The sequence below is a fragment of the Falco cherrug genome, chromosome 9 (assembly GCF_023634085.1).
Source record: "Falco cherrug isolate bFalChe1 chromosome 9, bFalChe1.pri, whole genome shotgun sequence".
Taxonomy (NCBI): domain Eukaryota; kingdom Metazoa; phylum Chordata; class Aves; order Falconiformes; family Falconidae; genus Falco; species Falco cherrug.
The window spans coordinates 7,843,220-7,863,918 of record NC_073705.1 but is presented as its reverse complement, the minus strand read 5'-3'; the positions used below and the strand labels follow the sequence as shown (position 1 = coordinate 7,863,918).

The window sequence follows — 20,699 nt, the reverse complement described above, 5'->3', positions numbered from 1 at the left end:
TTGAATTAACTTTCCTGGTTGGAAAAGCCTTGTCATTATAAAGTCTGAGCTATAATGTTCTTGTGGCTTTGAATGTTGGTATGTTTTATCATGATAACTACTGGTGTATTGTAGTTTCAAGCAATCTCCCTGAAAGTGTAGATCCGTACAGATGCCAGAAAACCAGCTCAGCTCTTCTGCTCAGTTCTCTGCCAACAAACGGCAAATTAACTTGACTGTACTTGAAGTATTGAAGTGTTTTCTGTTTTGTTTTGCTGTTTGTTTTTTTTTTAGTTATATTGCAAAAGTGGTTTGAATCTCTGTTGGAAATGTCTTCTGTGAGGGGCATCTTTCAAAGTGTCCATGTGAGCAGGTTCAGTTTGTGACTGCTATATATAGTGGGTTTTTGTCAAATAGCAGCAATCAAGCTGTTATGGTGGTTTTGTACCTATGGCTTCAGTGTAATATCAGGGTAGACATTGAAATGGTATTGAATAAAGTCATATAGACTGTAAGAGCCTTCTGCAGAGGAACTCGGGACTCTCAACACATTTTAATGAAGCAAGTTGTCCCAAATCAAATGCCTTTTCCAAGATTTGTTTGAGACATCTTCCAGTTTTGCACTCTCTGCAATAGATACGTAGCCGGTTTTCAGGCTAATGAAGAATGATGGCACACTTAGTGTATTCAGACTTTTCTGACTGCAGAGTTGCCAAAAATGAAGCAGGAGAGATATCTTCCAGCTGTGATTCTTCTATAGAAATCAGCACTTTAGAAGTAGGTTGTAGCTGAGAGTTTGTTTGCTGAGCTTCAGAGTAGAGTTCATGAGTACACAGAGGAGAAAAAAGGAAAAATTTATTTGTTTGTTTGGGGAAGGAGGCAAATTGAGTTTATTGTGTAAATTTGTAAACGGTGCAGAAAGGAAAGGGAAGTTTCCCCCAAACACATGCTAAAACAAATGAAGTCCAAGCTCAGATTGGAAGTCTCCTTGTGAAGCTGTGCAGGGCTTCGTGGGAGAGTGCTGCTGCTGGGGAGCAGATGTTGCTGAGGCCCTGCAGTCAATGGCGGCACGTTCAGCTCCTCTCAGCCCTCTCCCACAACACACAGGTATTTCTGCTGAGCAGCACCCCATCTCCTTTTCTTCTTCCCCACCCACCCCACTTGCCAGGATATTGCAGATAACAGTATAGAAAATAGAAAGGGCTGTGAGGCTACCAGTCTGTTTGTTTGGGTTTTGTTTTTTGTTATTGCAGAGTCTCAGACCCCTAATCTCTCAGGTCTAAGTATTTTTTAGCTCATGTGGTATTAAATAGCAATTACAAAGCTATGGTTTTTACTAGGCTGCCACAAAGCTTAGTACTAGGTGCTTCTTATGCTGCAAAATAGTAAATGTGGATCATATGTACAAAGTCAGTTCTGTGTTTGTAATGTTATAGGTGGTTCTTTATTAGCTGAAAGATGGTTTACAGTGTTTCTTGTTGCTTTACTGCAGTGTAATTTATTGACTCGTTGGCTGGACCCAGCTGAAGACTCAAAATCCAACCGGGATGGAGCTTGGGCAGGGTGGTTGTGCATTACCATAATATTAAATATTAAAGCACACAAGGTCTAGGAGGTATTTACTCTTCTAATAATGGCACCAAAGGTATTTTTATAAACATCTTTTTCTGTCTTTCTGTAACCCAACTGCTATGACATACTAAATCTGCTGCAGAAACCAGTAAGTTATTGAACGTCTTTCAGAGTGAAAGAGCGTAAAGTTAATCACACTGAAGCTTTGACAAAGCGCTGGGCTTAGCCTGACCGAAGTCAGTGCTCCCTGGGCATGATGGAGCATCGCCCGACCCGACCCACAGCCCGCCCGGGGCTGCAAAACCCGCACCGCGTGTCCTGGGGCCTCATGGAGCTGAAGTTTCTTGTGACAGAGTAGCTGCTGTTTTCCAAATGGACCTCCTCAGCTCCCAAAGTATTGCTCAACGTACCACAAGCTGAAATTATTATTGATTCACCTTTCAGGTCTGGATGGCAGGATAGCCACACGATTGTATATTGTGTTGCAGCAACTTAAATAGCTTTGGCAGTTGTGGTTTTGCAGCTTTGTCAAAACCAAATTAAATATAAATACTGTACAAAATTATTTCTTATTTATAGAATCCTAAGGTTCTCTCTGCCACATAATCTGTGCGCTGGGCTTTCAAGCATGCTTTCTTTCATGGAGTGGATCGGTGGATCATGATTTTTGACTGCGTCTGTGTGGCACCCTGTACCTCCCTGGTACCAGGGGTGGCTCCTGGGCAGTGTCTCACTTTTGAAAACTGATGGGATACGATATGATAAGGGAAGGGGCTGTTCGTAAAAACAGCACTCAAGTAGCTGTTAATTCACCAAGATTTATTCGGTGATAAAGGAATTGTTTCAGCAAGATTGTAAAGAGATGCTGAGATAAGGTTCAACTTTGGTTTTGGTAAAACAGAGTCTCAGCATCGTTCCCTGTAGTTATCACCCCGTTGTAAGTTAGCCTTGAAGGTGTTTCTTCTTGAAATGCAGGCCAGCTTCCTGTATCAGTAGACTGGAAGCTCATTAAAAAATAGAAATGGATTCTTTGTAGGGCCCACTTTTGGTAATTTCCATTAAAGATAACAGTAACTGTTTAAACACAGATAGCCAGGGTGATATAAGAAATAACACGGCATACTAGCAAAGAATTTAGCTCCAAAGAAATTGAACTCAGCTATCCCCTTGTTAAGTAGGTTTCCAAACTTGTCATTAGGCTTGTAGCATTAAGCTACATAATATTCTGAAATAGCTAGGGAATAGCTGCTTTTTCTTCAGCGTTAACAAGTAGAATCTAGTGACTGTTTCCGTACTACTGGTGGCATGGATTCCTTCAGATTCTCTTTGTGTTTCTGCAGACATTTGTACACATCTGCCAGCGTTTGCTTCTGTAGAAGTTCATTATTGTTTGTTTTAAAGTCAGGATTTGCTGAAAAGATTGGGGAGAACTGCAGGTGTTTGTAGCAGTATGCCGTCTTCTTGAAACCTGTTGTCTGTAAGAGCGATCTAACCAGGAGATTTTAATTCAGGCATGAGGTGACAGGATAAGTTGGAAAGTTGTCACAAATAATTGTTTACTGCTAAAGTAACTTTTAATGTTTATATGCAGTAGAGTGAAAGGTAGACATCCCACTTGGACTCCATGAGCTACCTCACGTTTCCTGCCACGATGGTCTAGGGATGTGCTACATCCCCAGATGATCCTGCAGCTCACAAAGACGTAGCTCCCTCCTGGGCTGCTCGGTTCAATTAACATCTCAGTTTCCCCTTGCTGGAGGCACTGATGTTTCAAATTGTGCTTATAGAAGACTAAAATTTCCTACTGCCTGCAGGCAGGCAATAAAAGTGATGGTTTGGTTGCAGATCCTATCAGGTATAGAATAGGGTATGGAATTGAGGGTATGGCCTGCAGCTCCTTAACCCTTGACGCGAGCAGCACAACAATAATGGAAAAGCAGCTTCTGACCTGATTACATCAGAAATTTCACACCTGCAGCGCTGCTGTATCACTTTGCACACAGGCTTGTCTGTATGTGGAGATAGAGAGCTGGCCCTTTGGGGCAACAGTATGGTAGTACTTCAAAGTTTAGTGATTTGCATAGCCCTCCTGTGATGCCTTGTTTTATTGAGTAAGCAATATTAGGGAAGTTTACACTGGTATTGCAGTGCCTCTAGGAGATAGTACTGGCCTGGTTCCTGAAATTCATTTTTCTTTCTCTTGCAGAGATGTGAGCCCCCAGCATGGTGCACTGAAGTTGTGCAGGCATGTTTAATCTTACTGAACCAAGTATCTGCTTTTCAGCATCTGAGCCCTGAGGATACAGTGCTAGTCAGAACAGTGAGAAATGAGGCTTCCTTGCAGAGCAGTTAGCTCATCTCCTAACATGCATGGAACAGAGCTTACATCACATTCTCACCTGGACTGTTGCCCTTAATCTACGGCACTTGCTAAAGAAGGAAATAAAATTGAGCATGTTTAAGCAAATGCTTTCCATGTTTTGATCTTATTTCTTGTGCTCAGCTCCAATGATTGTGGGCAGTGGCTTTTGGGCAGGGGATAAGGTTCTTCCCAAGCCTACTAGAAAAGAGGGGTTAGCTTTGCAATTCAGACTGGATGTGCAAAGAGTCTGTAATCAGAGGTCAGAAATAAAGATGACTATAATTAGTAATGTCCAAAGCAACTGGAAATTGTGTCAGGCAGATCCGAGCCAGCTTTTCTTTTTTTTTTTTTTTTTTTTTTTTTTTTCCATCTTCTAATGAATGAGAGCTGAGGTTATTCTCCAAGGATGAAAGAGGGCTGAGTTTTTCCCATTTGAAACTGGTGCTGGAGGGCCAAGGCAAAGTCAAGACTGTCATTTACAACCTTGTTTTTCAGCTGTTGAACCTGTAGGCAGGTTGTGAGCAGTTAGGCTTTTCCCTAAAGCATCTAAAATAATGCGTTTCTGCTTGCCATCCTTGCAGAGTGCCAGTGACGACATTCCATCACCTTGGAGATGGATAAACAGCTTCAGCAACATCGGGTTATAATCTTTCAGGTCTGAGTTTCAAAGCTGACAGCCGTATGACTGAAACCCAAGCCTAGCAAAGGTTTTTCAGTGTGGAAGGAGTCTAAATGTGCTTGAGTAAAACGAGAGGAGGGGAGATAAAGTTTAAGCTGAGCTCAGTGACAAGGCTTTTTGCTCAGCCATGGCAGCAGCGTGAATGAAACGAATTAGCTTTGGCTTGCGTGCTCCCTACAGCCTGGAGTGACTCAGGTAGTGCGCACACATACTTGTGCCTGCAGGGCTTTATTTTTAGATGTCTGAATCACTGTCATGACTATATCCTCATAAAGCCGCTAGACGAGCGGGGATGCCCACGGACCCCATATTAAGTCATGTTTGGTGAACAGAGAAATTCAAAAGATTCCCTTGCAACTGTTGCAATTTCTGTGCTCAGAGCTGTTTGCTGAAGTAATGCAGAGGCTATGCCTGTAGCTGGATTATTTTTTTCCATTTAAAATTAAATGTTTAGTTAACAGCCATGGTGGCTTTTATGTGTAGAGCAGGGTGACCATGGACCACAGCGGTCATGTTGATGTTGGAGGCTACTTGACTTTCTTGTTGTTTTAGTGTTGCTGGCACAGGGGGAGTTATGAGTTATGTTACCAGTGTTGTAATCCCATTAGTTCTCTCGGGCTTGTAGGGCTGTGTAAAATCAGTACTTAAATGGGGAATTACCAAAGACTTACCAGATGCTGCACACAAAAGTTTGCTAGTGATTCAGTGAACTGCAACATTTCTGCTTGTGAGTTGATACAGGACCAATGTGTTGGAGTGGCTTGCTTTCAGATAAAATTGAGCAAAAGTCCTGTCTGCTGCTTATCAATAAATTACAGTATCTTTTTCAAAAAGGAGTCTCAAAGACAGCTTTGGTGTGCTGGAGGAAAGTGAACTTGGGCAGCAAAGTTCTTCTCCCTTAAATCCCTCCCTGTTCAATTGATGGTACCTTTTTCCTTCCCCCCCGCCCCCCGCCCCCCCCCCCCCCCCCCCCCGGTAAATCAGTTGGGTGGCATTGCTGCAGTTTGAGCAGCTAAAGGATTCCTGGATTATGTGTGTGCATGCGAGGAGATTTCTCTTTTCTGAAATACTTCAGGCTTAGAAGAGGACTAGGAGGGAACATGGTCAGCTGCTCTGAGTTTGCTGCTTGGTCTGATGCATCTTCACTTCCTCGCAGCCTGAAGATTTGCTTCCAAATATGAAGCTGGAAGGAAGAAGAGCTGTAATACTAATGCACCATAAAATTAATGTTGTTGACTGACCCAATCCTTTTCACTGCAGTCGGGAGATGTATCTGAATTGATAAGTTGCCCTCTGTGCCTCGCAAACCCCTTGCAAACACTGTGAGCTCTTTCCATGTGAGGTTGCTGCAGCTGGAGATGCCTCATTCATGGTTGCTTGGGGGGGGGGGGGGGGGGGGGGGGGGGGCCGAGTATAAAAATAAAAATGTGCTCTCTGACAAATAAAAATGTTTTGCTTCCTCTGGAGGCCCCAGAGGGCGGCATAAAAAATAATGAAGCCTGTGAGTCAGTGAGCATTGCCTGGCCAGCTGAGAGGGAACTGAGCCTCCCTTTTCCATAGAAGTTTGTGTGCTGTCATTGCACATCATTAATGCTCGCTGGTTTATGCTCATTCACTGTAATGTTGCCAAAAAAAAAAAGGGCAGTTGGTCTTTCCGCTCCCAAAAGCTGGCTGCTTCGAAGGTGACGTGATGTTAAAGGAAAAGTTTCTTTAGCGCTCAAGAATGATTGTTTGATTCTCGAGCTGCCCTTCCTCCACTGTTTTCCTCTAAAATCTGGCGGCTCTCCTAGCAGTCAGATTCCCTGGAGAGGGACTTGGAGCAGCTTACAACCAGCTCCACCTAAGGTACAAAGGTTAGGGTGGGCAAACTTCCTGATTGACACCGGACCCTCCCTTTTTTTTTCCTTTCTGGGTCCCCTACTGAATCTTTTTTTGTTTCTGAATAGATTCTCTTTGCTTCAGTCTCCGGGGGTAATGGCAAAGTTGGGAGAAGTAAATTCACGGAGATGGAAGCGGTAGGTCTGAAGCTTCTGTAGCACCCATGATGCAGCAGTGATGCGCTTATACGTTTAAAAGGGGTGTTTTAATTCTGTCACATTCTGTCTTTCCTGTAGTCACGATCGCAGTTCATTCTTTTTGCAAACACACAGCAATGCACAAGTGCTGCATATCAGCATTTTTAGACTTCTAAACTTCTCCAGGACTTCTGGAGAAAGAGGGCATGAAATGTAGCTGAGGACTGTTTGCTGCGTAAAGGAAGAGCTGAGTTACATATTGCAGGTGGCAAAGGGCTGGGAACGTATCTGGGGTTCTCCTCGTTTGTTTCTTCAACCCTCCTTGAAAGCCTAGTGCTGGCTCTCGATCCCCATCGCTGCACACTGGCAGGCTTGAACGTTTTGTCGCAAGACAGACAGAGGTGCCCTCCACCACAACATTATTAAAAATTATTTTTAAAAATGCCCCTGCAGTAGTTTTCTGTTGCCCACAGCTGACGGGTGAGTTTCACGTCATGCCTCCTGCATCAGCTCTGCCAGCTCTTCCGCAGAGGAGCTCGGCTGTTGGGAGAGGCTGTTTGCGTTTCAGGTTAGAGCAACATTTCTGCAAAGCTTGAAGGCTTCGATTTTTCTGTCAATCACTATTATTTTAATGTTTGTGTTACAGGAGAGCCCAAAAGCTTTAGCCAGGGCAAAGGCCTCACAGATCTGTGAACTTACAAGTATGTACTTACGGCCCTTCCCTTAACAGTGGAAGGAGGATGGTTGGGAATTCTAGCAATACTCATACAAAATCTTGAAAGACCTCTGCTTTGCAACATGTGTTGTGATTATCCTGGGAAGCTCTCGTGCCCATCTGTCTGTCCTGAATTGCCTGTTCTGTGTTTCTGACAGCAGGATTGGGTCTAGAGGAGCCAGAGCCAGAGCCCCAGCCTCACAGCCTCTCGTAGCACCAGACACATCCTCAGCGAAAAGGTCATTTTGAACTATAGCTCATTATTTTTTCCTTTTGCTTCGGAACTCTTAAAGTCCCTGTCAGCTAGGGTTTAGCTGAAACCTTGCAACTTGCCTTTTGTCTTCCTCAAATGGTGGAGCTGAGCCCAAGGGAACAAATGCCATTTTAATGGGCATCATTGTGTAACTCATTACATAAGTCACCTCTGCCTTCAAAGGACTCGTGGCATAAATGGCAGGAGCGGTTGATTAAAAGTGTGCACAATAGCTTCATTATGACATGGGGAGAGATATCTGCTGTTATTTTTAATCTGATAGCTTTTAAATATGTGCATCCAGTGGAGACCCAAATGGCCTTTGAAAAGGGAGCCATTTGTGGGATAAGATTTTTAGACTCCAGTTTGTTCTTTCTAACGAGCCGCAAGAGTCAGTTCAAGCTGGAAAATGAACTATAACCCTTTTTTAAGGCTTGATCTTCTCTAAAGCTGCAGGGTTTCGGTGTGCGAACACATACAGAGTGAGAGAAGGTGGAGAGTTTAGGTTTTCAGGTGAAGGAAAGAAAAGGTGCTGTATTCTAAAGTGGGTTTTAATGGGAAAAAAAAAAGTCTATTTGCAATTTGTTTGGTATGATTCAAGCACTAGACAAGCTGAACTTGTCTATTAATAAGTTAAATTGTCTGTCCCTGATGCTGGAGCCTGCCTGCCATTGAGCTGTGCCATGGTTACACCACCCCGACCAGGAGGTCCGAAGCAGACGGGGGTTATTTCCCACCTCTGAAGCCTCCCGGGTGCTGGTTATACTGGTGAACAGGACCTGGCAGCTGGGAAGTCTGCTGTGAGTGAGCTCTGTAAAAGGCTGAACTTTCGCTTTGACTTTTAAGTAAGTAATTTGCTGCTGGGTTAGGTTGGTGGAATTCACCAGTATGCACGTGTTTCGACTTAATTTCTGGTGTTCGTTTGAACCCAAGTGGAAAGGGACCATTTGACTATGGCAGTGGTGGACGTTGGGCTTTGACTTGCCGGCTTTCTCTTAAGCAGCCTAGTTTCTTCGCCCACAAGCAGATAAGCTGATTTATCTACCCTCCCTTGTGCCTCTTAATTCACTGTTTAAATTCTGCAGTTCTTTCCTCACCAGATTTAGCTTTCTGTCAGCAAACTGGCAGGTAGCACTGCTTTGCTGGAGCTGGCGGAGCTGCTGGGGGACGAGGTGGCTTCTGGCTGGCCATGGGCTGCCCGACCCAGGGGGCTCTCAGGGTACCGAAAAAACCCTCCAGCCACCAGGCAGTGGGACTGCTCGGAGCAGGCATGTATGAGAGCACTCTCGTGTTGTGTGTGTGGTCGGACCCCAGCCGCGTGCCGGCCAGGGGGAGACAAGCCTGAGAGCTGAGCAGGGCCATGACTCAACAGCTGGAGTGTGTTCAAGCACAACGGAGCAGGAGCCTCATTAATAGGGGGGTGGATTTAGCAATGAAACACGTGACCTATTAAATCTTCCAGTCAGAAATCAAGAAACTCAAATCCATAGTAAAGTAATTTTGAAGGGATTTTTTTATTCTGGTTGTGTGCAGCAGCAGAGCGTCCTGACAGATGAAATACAAGGGGACAGAAAGTCAGTGGTTCCTTCGAGACAGAAACATTTTGGTGAAACAGTGTTGTGTGGTTTTTTTCCCTCCCTTTCCAGTTGAAATCACTCCAGGTTTATTACCCTGTCTTTTCCTGTTTGTCTTATAAATATTCGGACACTGGATGGAAGAATGGGGTGCCCTTCTCCTGCACATCAGAAGGGAGAAAGAGAAGCTGAGAAAGCCAGTGCTGAGACTCCCATTGAACACTGCCGGTTATTCATCAATAAGAGGCGAGGGTAATATGATAGAACAATTTCCAGCGGGCAGACTACCAAACTCAGGAGCAACCTCAATGCTGCATTAAGGGGTTTGGTTACCGTAGACAGGCAGGAAGGAGCAGAGGGTCAGGAGAAATGTTTTGAGCACTGGCTCTGTTTTCTGCTTCTCTCTGTATGTTATCAAATTATTTGATCTGTAAAGGCATGCTGTGCTGTTTCAACTTCTTAACTGGACAGACATAGGGTGTATTAGATACTTAAATTAGGATATAGTGTAAAGAAAGTGACTTTCTCTAAGCAGACCAGCGCTACGCTAACCAGTCTAGGAAGTCTTGCTCAGCTGTGCTTTTCACAGGAAAGTTTCAGTCTTCATCTGTAAAAACTTAGGTAACTTACACCTTTGAGCTAGACTACCTTCCTATTTATTAAAATGCAAACTCTGTATAGAATGCTTGAGTGATGTTTCTGCTTGAAGACTGTAAAGCCTATCATGCCAAATAATGTGTGTTGGCATTCACTGAATATAATCACAGCAGCTCCACCACTTGATTCATGAACATGGGGAGAGGGACGAGACTTGCATTTTGATGGAGATGCTATACTGGAGTCACTGACTCACCCCCTGCTCTGTTTAGACAAGTTTCTTCACCTTTGTGCCTGATTCCCATCTGCAGAGTAAGGTTAAGACCTAACTGTTTTAAGGATGAGAAAGATGTGTTTGTAATGTGCTTGGAAGAAGAAGAGCACTATTTTAAGTTCTTCGTGTAATTGAGTGTAAGAGAATATTGGTTTGTGACTCATTTGTTTAACTGCAAATGCATCAGAAACTTACGAGCAGATGAAATCTGGAAAATGCTTGTTGTAGATGGAAAGACATGGTAGTAAAAAGCTGCATTAATTTGTGATCTTCAAAGCAAGACTTAGCAGGGCTATTCAAACAATAACATTTATTATTTTTGCAAGTGTCAGCTGGTTTACTTCGTTAATACTATTTTAAGAAGTTCCTATTCTGCTCCGGCCACTTGCTTCTGTCTTCGCTCTGTAGGTCTGTGTCCCCTTGGAGTGTGGCATGCAAATAATTCAGTGTTTGATGTGACAAAAGGGTAAAGAGAGCAAAGGGCAATCGTTAGGCTGGTGGTGGTGAAGGGGATCTGCTGTCAGCAGAAGAGAAAGTTTCTGTGCTGACCAGACATCTCCTTTCGGAGATTCCTGACCACGCACACGCATTGGGGGAGCCGTTCATGTGCTTGCCCCATAAAGGTGGGTAGGCATGTCTGATGGGAAGGAGGAAAGGAAACAGTCTTCTGAAATCTTTCTCCCATGTTTCTTGTCCCTACAAAGCAAAATTATCACCGTATGCCACCAAGGGTTTTGTAGGTATTGAGCATTCTCTTACTCAGACTAACAACTTGGATGTCGCTGCAGCCCATGGAGGAGCCAGACGTAATTTGTTGCTGCTACCATTATTTCCCTGTAGATTAATTATTGTCATTATTTGCCAGTTCTTGAAAAATAAATTCAGGGCCATGACTTCTTTTGGCAAGCGTGCGTATATAGAAATTCTCATATGGTGTATGAAATAAATAAATACTTTTTTTTCTTTTTTTTTTTTGGGGGGGGGGGTAGGGGGATGTACGAGAGCATTATCGCAGCAGCCAGGAACTGTTTTCAGTGGTGACCTTCAGCACCCTGTGGAGCCGGAGAGGTTTTAAATGTTTGCAGATCCCCTGGTGGATGTAAAGCAATGACGTAAATTGTTGCTAAGTTAGGGTGCCAGCTGCTGTAAGTGATTCTTCAGAGGCCAACTGATATGTCTGGATTTATCTGCAGTGAGCAAGGTTTTTAGTGCCTCCCTCCTCAGTGCATTAAACAGGACTTTATGCTACAAAGAAAACTTTGAAAAACATTTACTCCTGTAAATGGAGAACAGGTCTGCAGGCTGACTAGATTAGAATCAGCACTGGTGCAGCTTCCATTAATAGAATGCCTGCAAAATTTTGATCTAGGGGACAGAACTAACCAGAGTTTTGGCGCTGGTGAAGGTGTTAATAGCAGGGTCTTAACACACTACCAGGAAACCAAGCTTAAAGGGAGACAGCCTTTACGGGGAGGCAAGCACAGGTTCCTTCCCTTGAGTTGTGGTTAGGCGATTTCTGAGTATGAGGAGCGGTGTTTGCGCTGCAGTGTGGTATTTAGCTTCTGGGTGCTAGATTTGACTCAGCAGCCTTTTCTGTTTGCAGCCTGCATGCTAACAAGGTGGTGCAGTGCTGCATGCATGGCACTGTGTCATTTTGACTCATTACAGCCAGTGCAGTCAATTCCCAAATAATCGAAAAGAAGAATGAAACATACAGCAAAACTGCTTACTTTTCTTGATAATGTAGTTAAAAACAATTTTGGTAACTTCTGCTGAATTATCTGGGTCACTAGAGAGCAGTTCAGACCTTCATTTATTAAAGTGCTCTTTGCTCAAAATATGTTCTAAACTGGTCTACAAGGCAGCTTAGTTTTATTTAGCTTAGTGGCTAAACAGGTAAAAATACATTCAACAGTAAGTCTGCACATAGCATGTTTGCAAACCTTTGAGATTTCTGCTTTTAAATATACCAAACCCCCATGAAAATGCAATTTTTAAGAGTTGAGCAGTTCTGTAATTATGCTCTTTCAAGGATGCCCTGGTATCCTTGGATGCCAGGATATCCAGGATGCCTTGGATATCCAAGGATGCCTCTGTTCTCTGGTTTGTCTGGTACATCTGACGTGAAATCCATTGCAAATGGCAAGGGCTAGGATTTTTAGTATGAGGTTACCCATGGAGCCACATTCAAAGGCGATGAAGTGGGTAGAGATCAGCAGACAGGCAAGGGCATGACATCGGACTGTGTTTTCCTTTCCTGAAGCAGCCAGCAGCCCCGGGTACCAGCAGAGCCCTGCCTGCACACCCACGGTGGCTGCTGACCCCCAGCCAAAACAGGTGCAGGAGCTCTGCTCTGCCAGAGGCCTCTAAGTCACATTCTGCCCTTGACTCAGTCGCTCATCTGCAAAAGAGGACGATGATTACCTCCTTTGTAAAGTACTTCGGGATCTGCTGGAGATAAGTGCTTTTGAAAGGTGTTTTTCTGTTTCTCTCCAAGGCACAGAGTGGTAGCAATCCCCCTGCTCCTGCCTTTGCACTGCGGTGTTGCTGCCTCTGAGGGGAAGCAAATGATGGTGATACTGCAGTTGGAAACACAATACAGAGCCACAGATTTATTTATTTTTATCCCATTCCACTTAATAAATTTACATGGTTGCAATAAATTTACATGGTGTGATTATCTTCCAGATAAAGCTGTAACACAATGTCCCTGGCTTCAACAAATTTACCCTAATCCAGTAATGTATTTCTGTGTCTTTCTAGATTCTGAGCGTTCCCATCTCTCCTCGTTCACTATGAAGTTGAAGGGCAAGTTTCATTCACCAAAAATAAAGAGAACCCCTTCAAAGAAAGGAAAGCAAGCTGACCTGACTGTGAAAACACCAGAGAAGTCAGCGAACAAAGTAAGCAGATGGAAAGACATGTTCTGTTAGTCTTGCTGGTTTCTTGCTAGCTGGTACTCATTTTATCGAAATCTGGTGTGTGACTTGTCCTCTCCCGAATTCTGCGGATTTTTCAGGGATCCTCAGGGTTACTTTATCCATAGTTATAAACTGCACTGTGCTTTATAAAATAAGAGCAACAAAGGCATGTACTTTACTTTGGAGAGCCTGGTGAGACCTCCTTCCATAAACATTTAAATATCTCATTATAGAATGTAGTGTATGGCCTGACACATCCTCCCTTCACGCACACCCTATGGTTATAGTTACAGCTTCCAAATAACTGCCTGGTTTTGGGGTGTGATCCTTTTAAAAAAACCCAAACCCAGGCGAGCAAATCCTTGAAGTTGGTCCAGAGATGTGCTCAATCTCTGATGACATCAGCAGGGAGAGTCAGACTGATGCATTCAAGCAGCTGCTGGTGCCAGCACACTGTTCCTCAGACCCCGCGTTCTTAAGGTCTCCAGGAGGTCATCACTCTTTCCCAGCACAAAATTATCAAAGTGTTATCTCCTCTGCTGTTGGGACCTGATCACGTAGACTGGAGACTACCTCTGTAACAATACTGTTGCTGTCAGGTTTCAGGTATAAATCTAAGCCAGAAGTTAAGAACAATTGAGGTTATTTATGATAATTCAAAATCTTGCCCAGTTGTTGTTGAAAGTCTCATCCAGGGCGCAGCACCAGACAGGCAAATGTTTTTAGGTTATCTCTGCTGAAGATTGTTGTGGTGGTGTTGAGAGCAGTCAGCAAGATACAGTTAGCTTATGCTGTGTGACGTGCTTAACACCCAGAGAAGTCACTGCGGGGCTTCCTAGCCCTATTCTGCACCATCAGGTGGAAGGTGATGAGGCTTTTCATTCCCAGGCTGTAGGTTTTTCTTTTTCCTCAGGAGGCTATGGATATGCTTTCTAGGGAGCCGAGACCTTGCATTGCTGACTGCTATTAAAAAAAATAAAAAAATTTTAAAAGGTCTGAGAGTGCTCCTTGAAGGCTTTTAATTCCACTGATGTTTCAGGATGGTATATTGAGATAATTTGGAGGCCTTCCTTTAAGATGATATGTGACCACAAATTAAATAAAGTAGAAAATGAAGAGCCCTTTTCAAAATGCTATTCTGTAGCAAATATGTATTGACATGTTAATAATACATGAAGTTTTTGCTTTTCTTGATAAGGCATGCTGAACATGTAAAACCTTTTCTTATATATAGATTGGTATTTTTTAATTGGAAAACAAAACACTTGCAATAATTTTTATTACCGTACATGATTATTTAAGCTGTATACATTTTTATACTGTGAAATATTGTTGATTTCTGTCTCATTCCTTATCTGTTTTAATAGCTACTGTCCAGCTGATCAATTAGTTGGATGTAGTAAATTCATTAGCTTTGTGTGGAAGGAGTGGGGAAGGGGATATGCCTGGATTGCCACCAGGTTCTCTCAGTGGAATATAGACATCAGTTGACAAACAGGAGATTTTCTGTCAGAAGACACAGTTGATAAACCAAATATCATCGTTTCCTCCCTCTTAAGTACTTAAGATGCTATTTTTGTACTCTTGAAGTAGATAATCACTGTAGAGCAGAAATAGCAATACCAAAAATTAATGTAAAATCACTACGTGTAACCTGAAGGTTATACTCAACCCATGCAGACATCATCTTCTCCTCTTCCCCTTTATACCTAGATGTGGGCAACATGGGGGAGTGGGGGTACAGTTTAGAGCCCCCTTTTGTCCCCTGGACCCTGTCTTTGATTCTTATTATAGGGCATATTGTAGGAGCTGTAGAGTCCTTCGACAGTATATGCAAAATTGTAATAGGTTTTTCAGTGCCAAAATTCAGGGGAAAAAAGGGACCCTTCCAGCTTTTGTAATCAGATGTATTCTGTTTGGCTCACTGTAATCCTTTCTGGGTCAGCTCTGTCTCATACGTGATGCGTTTGTAATCATTATTTAGGGGAAAACTTCAAAAATCAGGCAAAAATGTCTGTATGTGTCAGGCAGGCAGGGGAGCAGAGAGAAGATGCTGTTTTGCCTGAATATTAAGTTTATCTCATTTAATGCCCAAAAGGGAAATAGGTGAGTCAAGTGGTCCTGCCAGTTCTGCAGCTCCCAGTTACCGATCTGCTCTCTCGCTGGGATGAGTTCACCTCAACTGAGAAATTGAAAGAGAGATCAGTTCAGGTCCTCTCTGCCAACCTGGAGGTGTATCACTGCGTGTTTACTTTGGCTTTAGGGACTAAAATTTTAGGGACCACACACAAAAATGTTTGGTGGAAAAGGTTGGTATCGTTAGTTTTGTGAGATGCAGACACTGGTGTATCTTAATATCCATCCATCCCACTGGGTTATTACTCATTTCTCTGGATTTATTGCTGTCATTCTCAGGCCTCAGTGAGTGAAGCACTGAACATGAGAAATTTCAGCCTCATAGCAGCAGCCAACATTTATATGTCTGAGCTGTGGAGCAGAACCTGCAATCCCACGTAGGATGTATAGGCTTTCTTGGGGTGACTTTGTGTATGCATGTGTATGTGTATGATACCTTTGAACATCAGAAGGGGATCATGAAAAGTGCTCTTAGGGAATTTTACCCAAAGAGCTAGCGAGGAAGTTTGGGGAAAAAAAATTAAAGAAAAAGAAAAGGGATCTGTGTCCCCAGTAGTGTCTGGTGGCTGGATTTGCATGCCTTGATGTGCTCAACAGAAGGTTTTGTGTTTCCACTTGTCGTTCTCAGCCCTTAACTCTGAGTCAAGCACATCCCTCTGACGTGCCAAGAGAGTGTTTAAGCTATTAAGTCACAGACCTTTCTACAGGAAACAGTTGTTGAATGAAGTACATAAACAGCCATCATAGCAGGAACTGCAATCCACAGTTCTTCGCTTCTGTTTGAGAGCTCTGACCACTGGGCCATGGTCATGCTCAGTTGGGGAATATACGGGTGCTCTCATCCCTGAAATGTGTGCTCATGTCATACGAAGTGCAAAACCTTTGTGGGAGGGACTGAGCCTCTCCACATCCTGGAATAAACTGTGCAGTGGTGAGAGCACATGCCTGAAAAAAGGAAAATGTCAGTTTTTATATCAGCCGGGGTGTGCCTCTGCAAGGGAGTTTGGGGTGCTGTGTGCTGCAGACCAGAACCTGAGGTGCCTGGCAAGCAATATTGTCAAAAAGTGGAAGCAGCAGAAGAGTTTGGGCACTTCCCAGATGAGATGGAAAATGACAGGGTGGTTTGCGGATCTTGGATTGGGACTTAGGCTTCTGAAGCTGAAGCTAGATGGGACTTCGGACTCTAATCCTTTTATGCATCTGGCCCCAAATTACTAACCAGCGCTGCCTATAAATTGTTCTTCCTAAAACGTTTTGGGCTGCTGGCCTGATTTTGCAGAAAAGCAGCGGTTTAACAGCTGACAAGAGTATGGGGAGCACACAAAGCCCAGAGGTCATTAATTCTTGAAGCTGAATTTACTGAGGAGATAATGGATGAAACCTGACTCTGCTAAGCTCTTTGCTCCTTTTCTAGAAGTGTTCAGTAGTTAATTTAAATCTCACTTAGGAACTACTTGTGGCATTACAGGTCCTCCAGGCATACTCTGGTAAACTTTTTAAAAATATCCCTGTCCAGAATGCCTTTAAGGTATCATGTATCACTTCTGAATTTCGTCTTCTTGTTTTGGTGGTGGTGTGGAAGTTGGTGACCACAACTCCACTTTATTCCAAAGAATTGTTCCCTTCTGCAACATTCATTCACCGATGCCAAAACTTGGCTTTCACAGTTGGTCCCCGTGGAAAGCGTGTGAGTTCCCTTTTCCAGCAGCATCACAAAGTGACTTAGGTTGGAGGCTGATCAGAATGGAGTTTTTTATTTTATTTTATTTGTGAATGGAGAGACAAGATGTAGCCCATTTTCATGGAAGTAGGCGTATTGGAGTGAGCAGAATTACTCAGAATAATAAGGGTGAGCACAACGTACATCGTTGAAACTATATCAAGGATGGGTATGAAAATGGAGGCGTCTGTTTGGATTGTTCTGGAGTTCTGAAGTTTTCTGATTTGGAGGAGGGGAATGTCCTGTTTTATTTTTCTCTTTCCCCTTGGCTCGTCCACTGCATTTACTGATTAAAAAGATCTTTTGATGGTGAGATGTGCTTAAGGATTTTTATGGCATAAGAGGGGCAACTATTAAATCCAGTAGCTGTTGCTTCTTTTCTTGCATTATCATTCCTGTCTGCACCTGGGGCAGGGACAGGCAGCAGACCTGCCTGCAAAAGGTGTGCCCAGGTGGAGGACCTCCTGCAGGAGGCGGTGAGAAGGCTGTGTAGCATCAGGAAGGCTGAGAAGGAGTTAGATAGTTGGTTCCAAGTGCAGTCTGCAGCGGACCCATGGCCAAACAGCCAAAAACTCCCCTACCAGCACACCCAGGAGGGAGGGCCACCAGTAATGTGGAAGAATGGAAGCTTGCAACAACAAGGACCTGTAGGAGGAAGAGGCTTCGCCTGAAGCCTGAGGTGCCCTTGCAGAACTGCTTCACTGCTTTGCAGACTGGAGAGGAAAGACCCATCGCATCAGGAGAGATGCTGGAGCTGAGCAAGGCAGCCCGAGCTGCTCCCCGTTGATACACAACCAGCCAACTACGAAAAGGCAGTGGGTGACAGTCGTAGGCAACTGTCTTCTGAGAGGTACAGAGGCACCCGTTTGCCACCCTGATGCACTTCTGCTTCCTGGGGGCTCGTATCAGGGATGTTACTGAGACACTACCAAGCCTGGTACAGTCCACGGACCATTATCCTCTGCTTTTGTTTCACATGAGCACCAGTGTACAGCCAGGAGCAGTCTGAGGAGTGTCAGGAAGAGCCCTGGGAGCAGCAGTAAGGGACTCTGGAGTGCAAGTAGTTTTTTCATCAAACCTCCCCGTCAAAGGGAAGGAATTTGAAAAGGCCCATTGAATATGGTGAATCGTCAAATGCTTACAGGACGGTGCTACAGCCAAGGGTTCGGCTTCTGAGGCCATGGGACTCACTTTGAGAAACCTGGTCAGCTGGGGGCTGACGGGGTCCATCTGTCAGAGAAAGGGAAGATCATCTTTGGTCATAGGCTAGCCAAGCTGGTGAAGAGGGCTTTAAACTAAAGTTGCTAGGAGAGGGGAACCTCAATTCATCCCACTCCTACCAGTTTGATCCCAGTGCCAGCAGCATATACCCAGAGCCTGGAGAGGGATCACAGGTCAGCAGGAGATCACCTGAAGAGCAGCACAAAGGAATTCCAGCCAGTAAGTCACCTTCATCAGGGGTCCAATTTAAATGCCTCCATGCAACTGCATGTGGCATGGGGAATAAAGGATGGGTCAGTGTGACCCAGCAACATACACTTGCAGCCCAGAAAGCCAACTGTATCCTGGGCTGCATCAGAAGTGTGGCCAGCAGGCTGAGGGATGTGATTCTCTCCCTCTGTTCTGCTCTCATGAGATCCCACCTACAGTACTGAATTTAGCTCCAGGGTCCCCAACATAAGAAGGATGTGGACCTGTTGGACTGAATCTAGAGGAGGGCCACAAAGATGATCAGAGGGCTGGAGCGCCTCTTCTGTTATAAAGACAGGCTGAGAGGGCTGGGGTTGTTCAGCTTGGAGAAGAGAAGGCTCCAGGGAGACCTTCCAGTACCTAAAGGGGCCTACAAGAAAGCTGGAGAGGGACTTTTTTTATAAGGGCATGTACAAGGGAGAATGGCTTTAAACTGAAAGAGGGTAGATGTAGATAAGATATTAAGAAGAAATTCTTCCCTGTGAGGGTGCTGAGGCGCTGGCACAGGCTGCCCAGAGCAGCTGGGGATGCCCCATCCCTGGAAGTGCTCCAGGCCAGGTTGGACGGGGCTTGGGGCAACCTGGTCTAGTGGCAGGTGACCCTGCCCGTGGCAGGGGGGTGGAACTGGGTGATCCTTAAGGACCCTTCCAACCCAAACCGTTCTATGATTTTTTTTCTTTCAGCCTTGCATTTTGGCATGTGGGTTTCAAAGCAGTGCCCATCATGTCATCAATAGTGTTAATCTTGGCCTAAAACTGATCGAGATTAGCCTTGAGTTTGGAATGCACACCATTTGGGAAGTTGAAGTGTGGGCACAATTTTGCACTGACTATTCTTTTGAAAGAGTAGTAATTCAATTTAAAACTGTTTTTGGTAGAAGGGTTTTTTCTCCAGTCCTCGTGGAATGCACCCCATTCAGTGTTGCTGTACTTCAGGTGAGTTAAAGGAACTTTGCCCTTAAAAATCCTGAGGTTTTTAACATATCTTTCCTTTTTTTCCTCCTCTTTAGAATGTGTCATGGCTAGAGGAAAAGGAGAAGGAGGTCGTCAGTGCATTGCGCTACTTTAAGACTATTGTGGACAAAATGGCAATTGATAAGAAAGTACTAGAGATGCTGCCAGGTTCAGCCAGTAAAGTGCTGGAAGCCATCCTGCCCTTGGTGCAAACCGACCCGCGCATCCAGCAAAGGTAAGTTTCCTTCTTGGGTTTGGGGATGTGACAGACCAGCAGGCTCCCAGCTTCTCCGCTTCTTGTGTCTGAAGAATCCGATCACGCAGGAGACAGGAAATGCTGCAGTGACTAATGAAGGGACTGCTATTTTTACTAATTATGTGGTAGTTTTCACACATAATTTAAAAGCGGATTCCCGGCTGCAAAGAAGCCTGTGCTGTGGAAAGATAAAGCAAATCAGAATGGTTTCAGAGAGGAGGAAGGGATGATTCTTAGCATAAGCTTGGAAATACAGCATTTACTAGCACGAGATTGTCTTCAAGTGCTATACCGTTTCTGCAGTCTGTGATAGTATCCTAAAAGCTAACAAATCCAATAGCTTTTACCTGAAAAAGAGTTTATCTTCAGAGTAATCCCTTTTTGTGTTCAGTTTATCCACCCTGATATTAGAGAAGTCTGAGCCTGTACTCTTAACTGCTTTTTTGGATTTTACTGGATCAGATACAGAACAGAAGTAAATAGATGTACTTTAATAGATGAATCAGTCCAAGTTCATTCTTGCACGCTCTCAACAGATAATTTGTTTTATGTTTTAACAGATTGTGTATTACATTTTAACTAGTTAGACAGTGGGTTGGGAGCCAGGAAAGAAGTAGAAATTTTCCAAAGCAAAGCTCAGCACGGATTATAAGAATTTGTGGAGTTGCCAAGCCGTAGAGATATAGCTGCTGTTCATCCCGTAGATGCCAGAGCAATTGATCTACACAAAACAAGCAAACATTGTTGAATAATACAGAAAGGGCAAAATTAGCCCATACAGAGAAGAACACAAAACTAGGCAGAAAAATGCAGGTGTTTGGTTCCTGAAATTCTATCAGTGGTTGTGCTGTTCCCATTTGCTTTCCCATTAAGTATCCAAAATATTTGTATCACAACACTTATTTCAATTCTGGTGCAAGAAAGGTTTAGAGTAGGGTTTAAACAGCAGTAGGTGCCAAATATTTTGCAAACAGAGACGCTTAGCTGTGTTCAGCCCTAATGCGTAGGCCAGGTTTGTACCTGACAGTACGAAATGAAGGAGGCAATGGGTGAGTATCAGACCTGTGGCTGGGACAGGAGAGATCCAGTTTAGGTTAGATTTGTGGAACTAGGAAGAGCAACAGCTGTTAGAATGGGAACATTCATCAGGCTTCTGGATACAGACACAAAAGTTTCTTCAGTTGCTATCAGGTTTCCCGCAGCCATGAAAGTCCTGAGAAGCA

General features: G+C 44.1%; 1 protein-coding gene across 9 annotated transcripts in view; it reads left to right on the top strand.

The window, feature by feature from the left end:
• Window positions 1–20,699, top strand: part of RAPGEF1 (Rap guanine nucleotide exchange factor 1) — a 92,385-nt gene that overhangs the window by 21,867 nt on the left and 49,819 nt on the right. For all 9 annotated transcript variants that reach the window (XM_055719808.1, XM_055719811.1, XM_055719806.1 and 6 more), the window contains 2 exons: window positions 12,784–12,923; window positions 19,277–19,455. In XM_055719808.1, coding sequence (XP_055575783.1) covers window positions 12,784–12,923; window positions 19,277–19,455 — 319 coding nt within the window. The remainder of the gene's footprint in view (window positions 1–12,783; window positions 12,924–19,276; window positions 19,456–20,699) is intronic.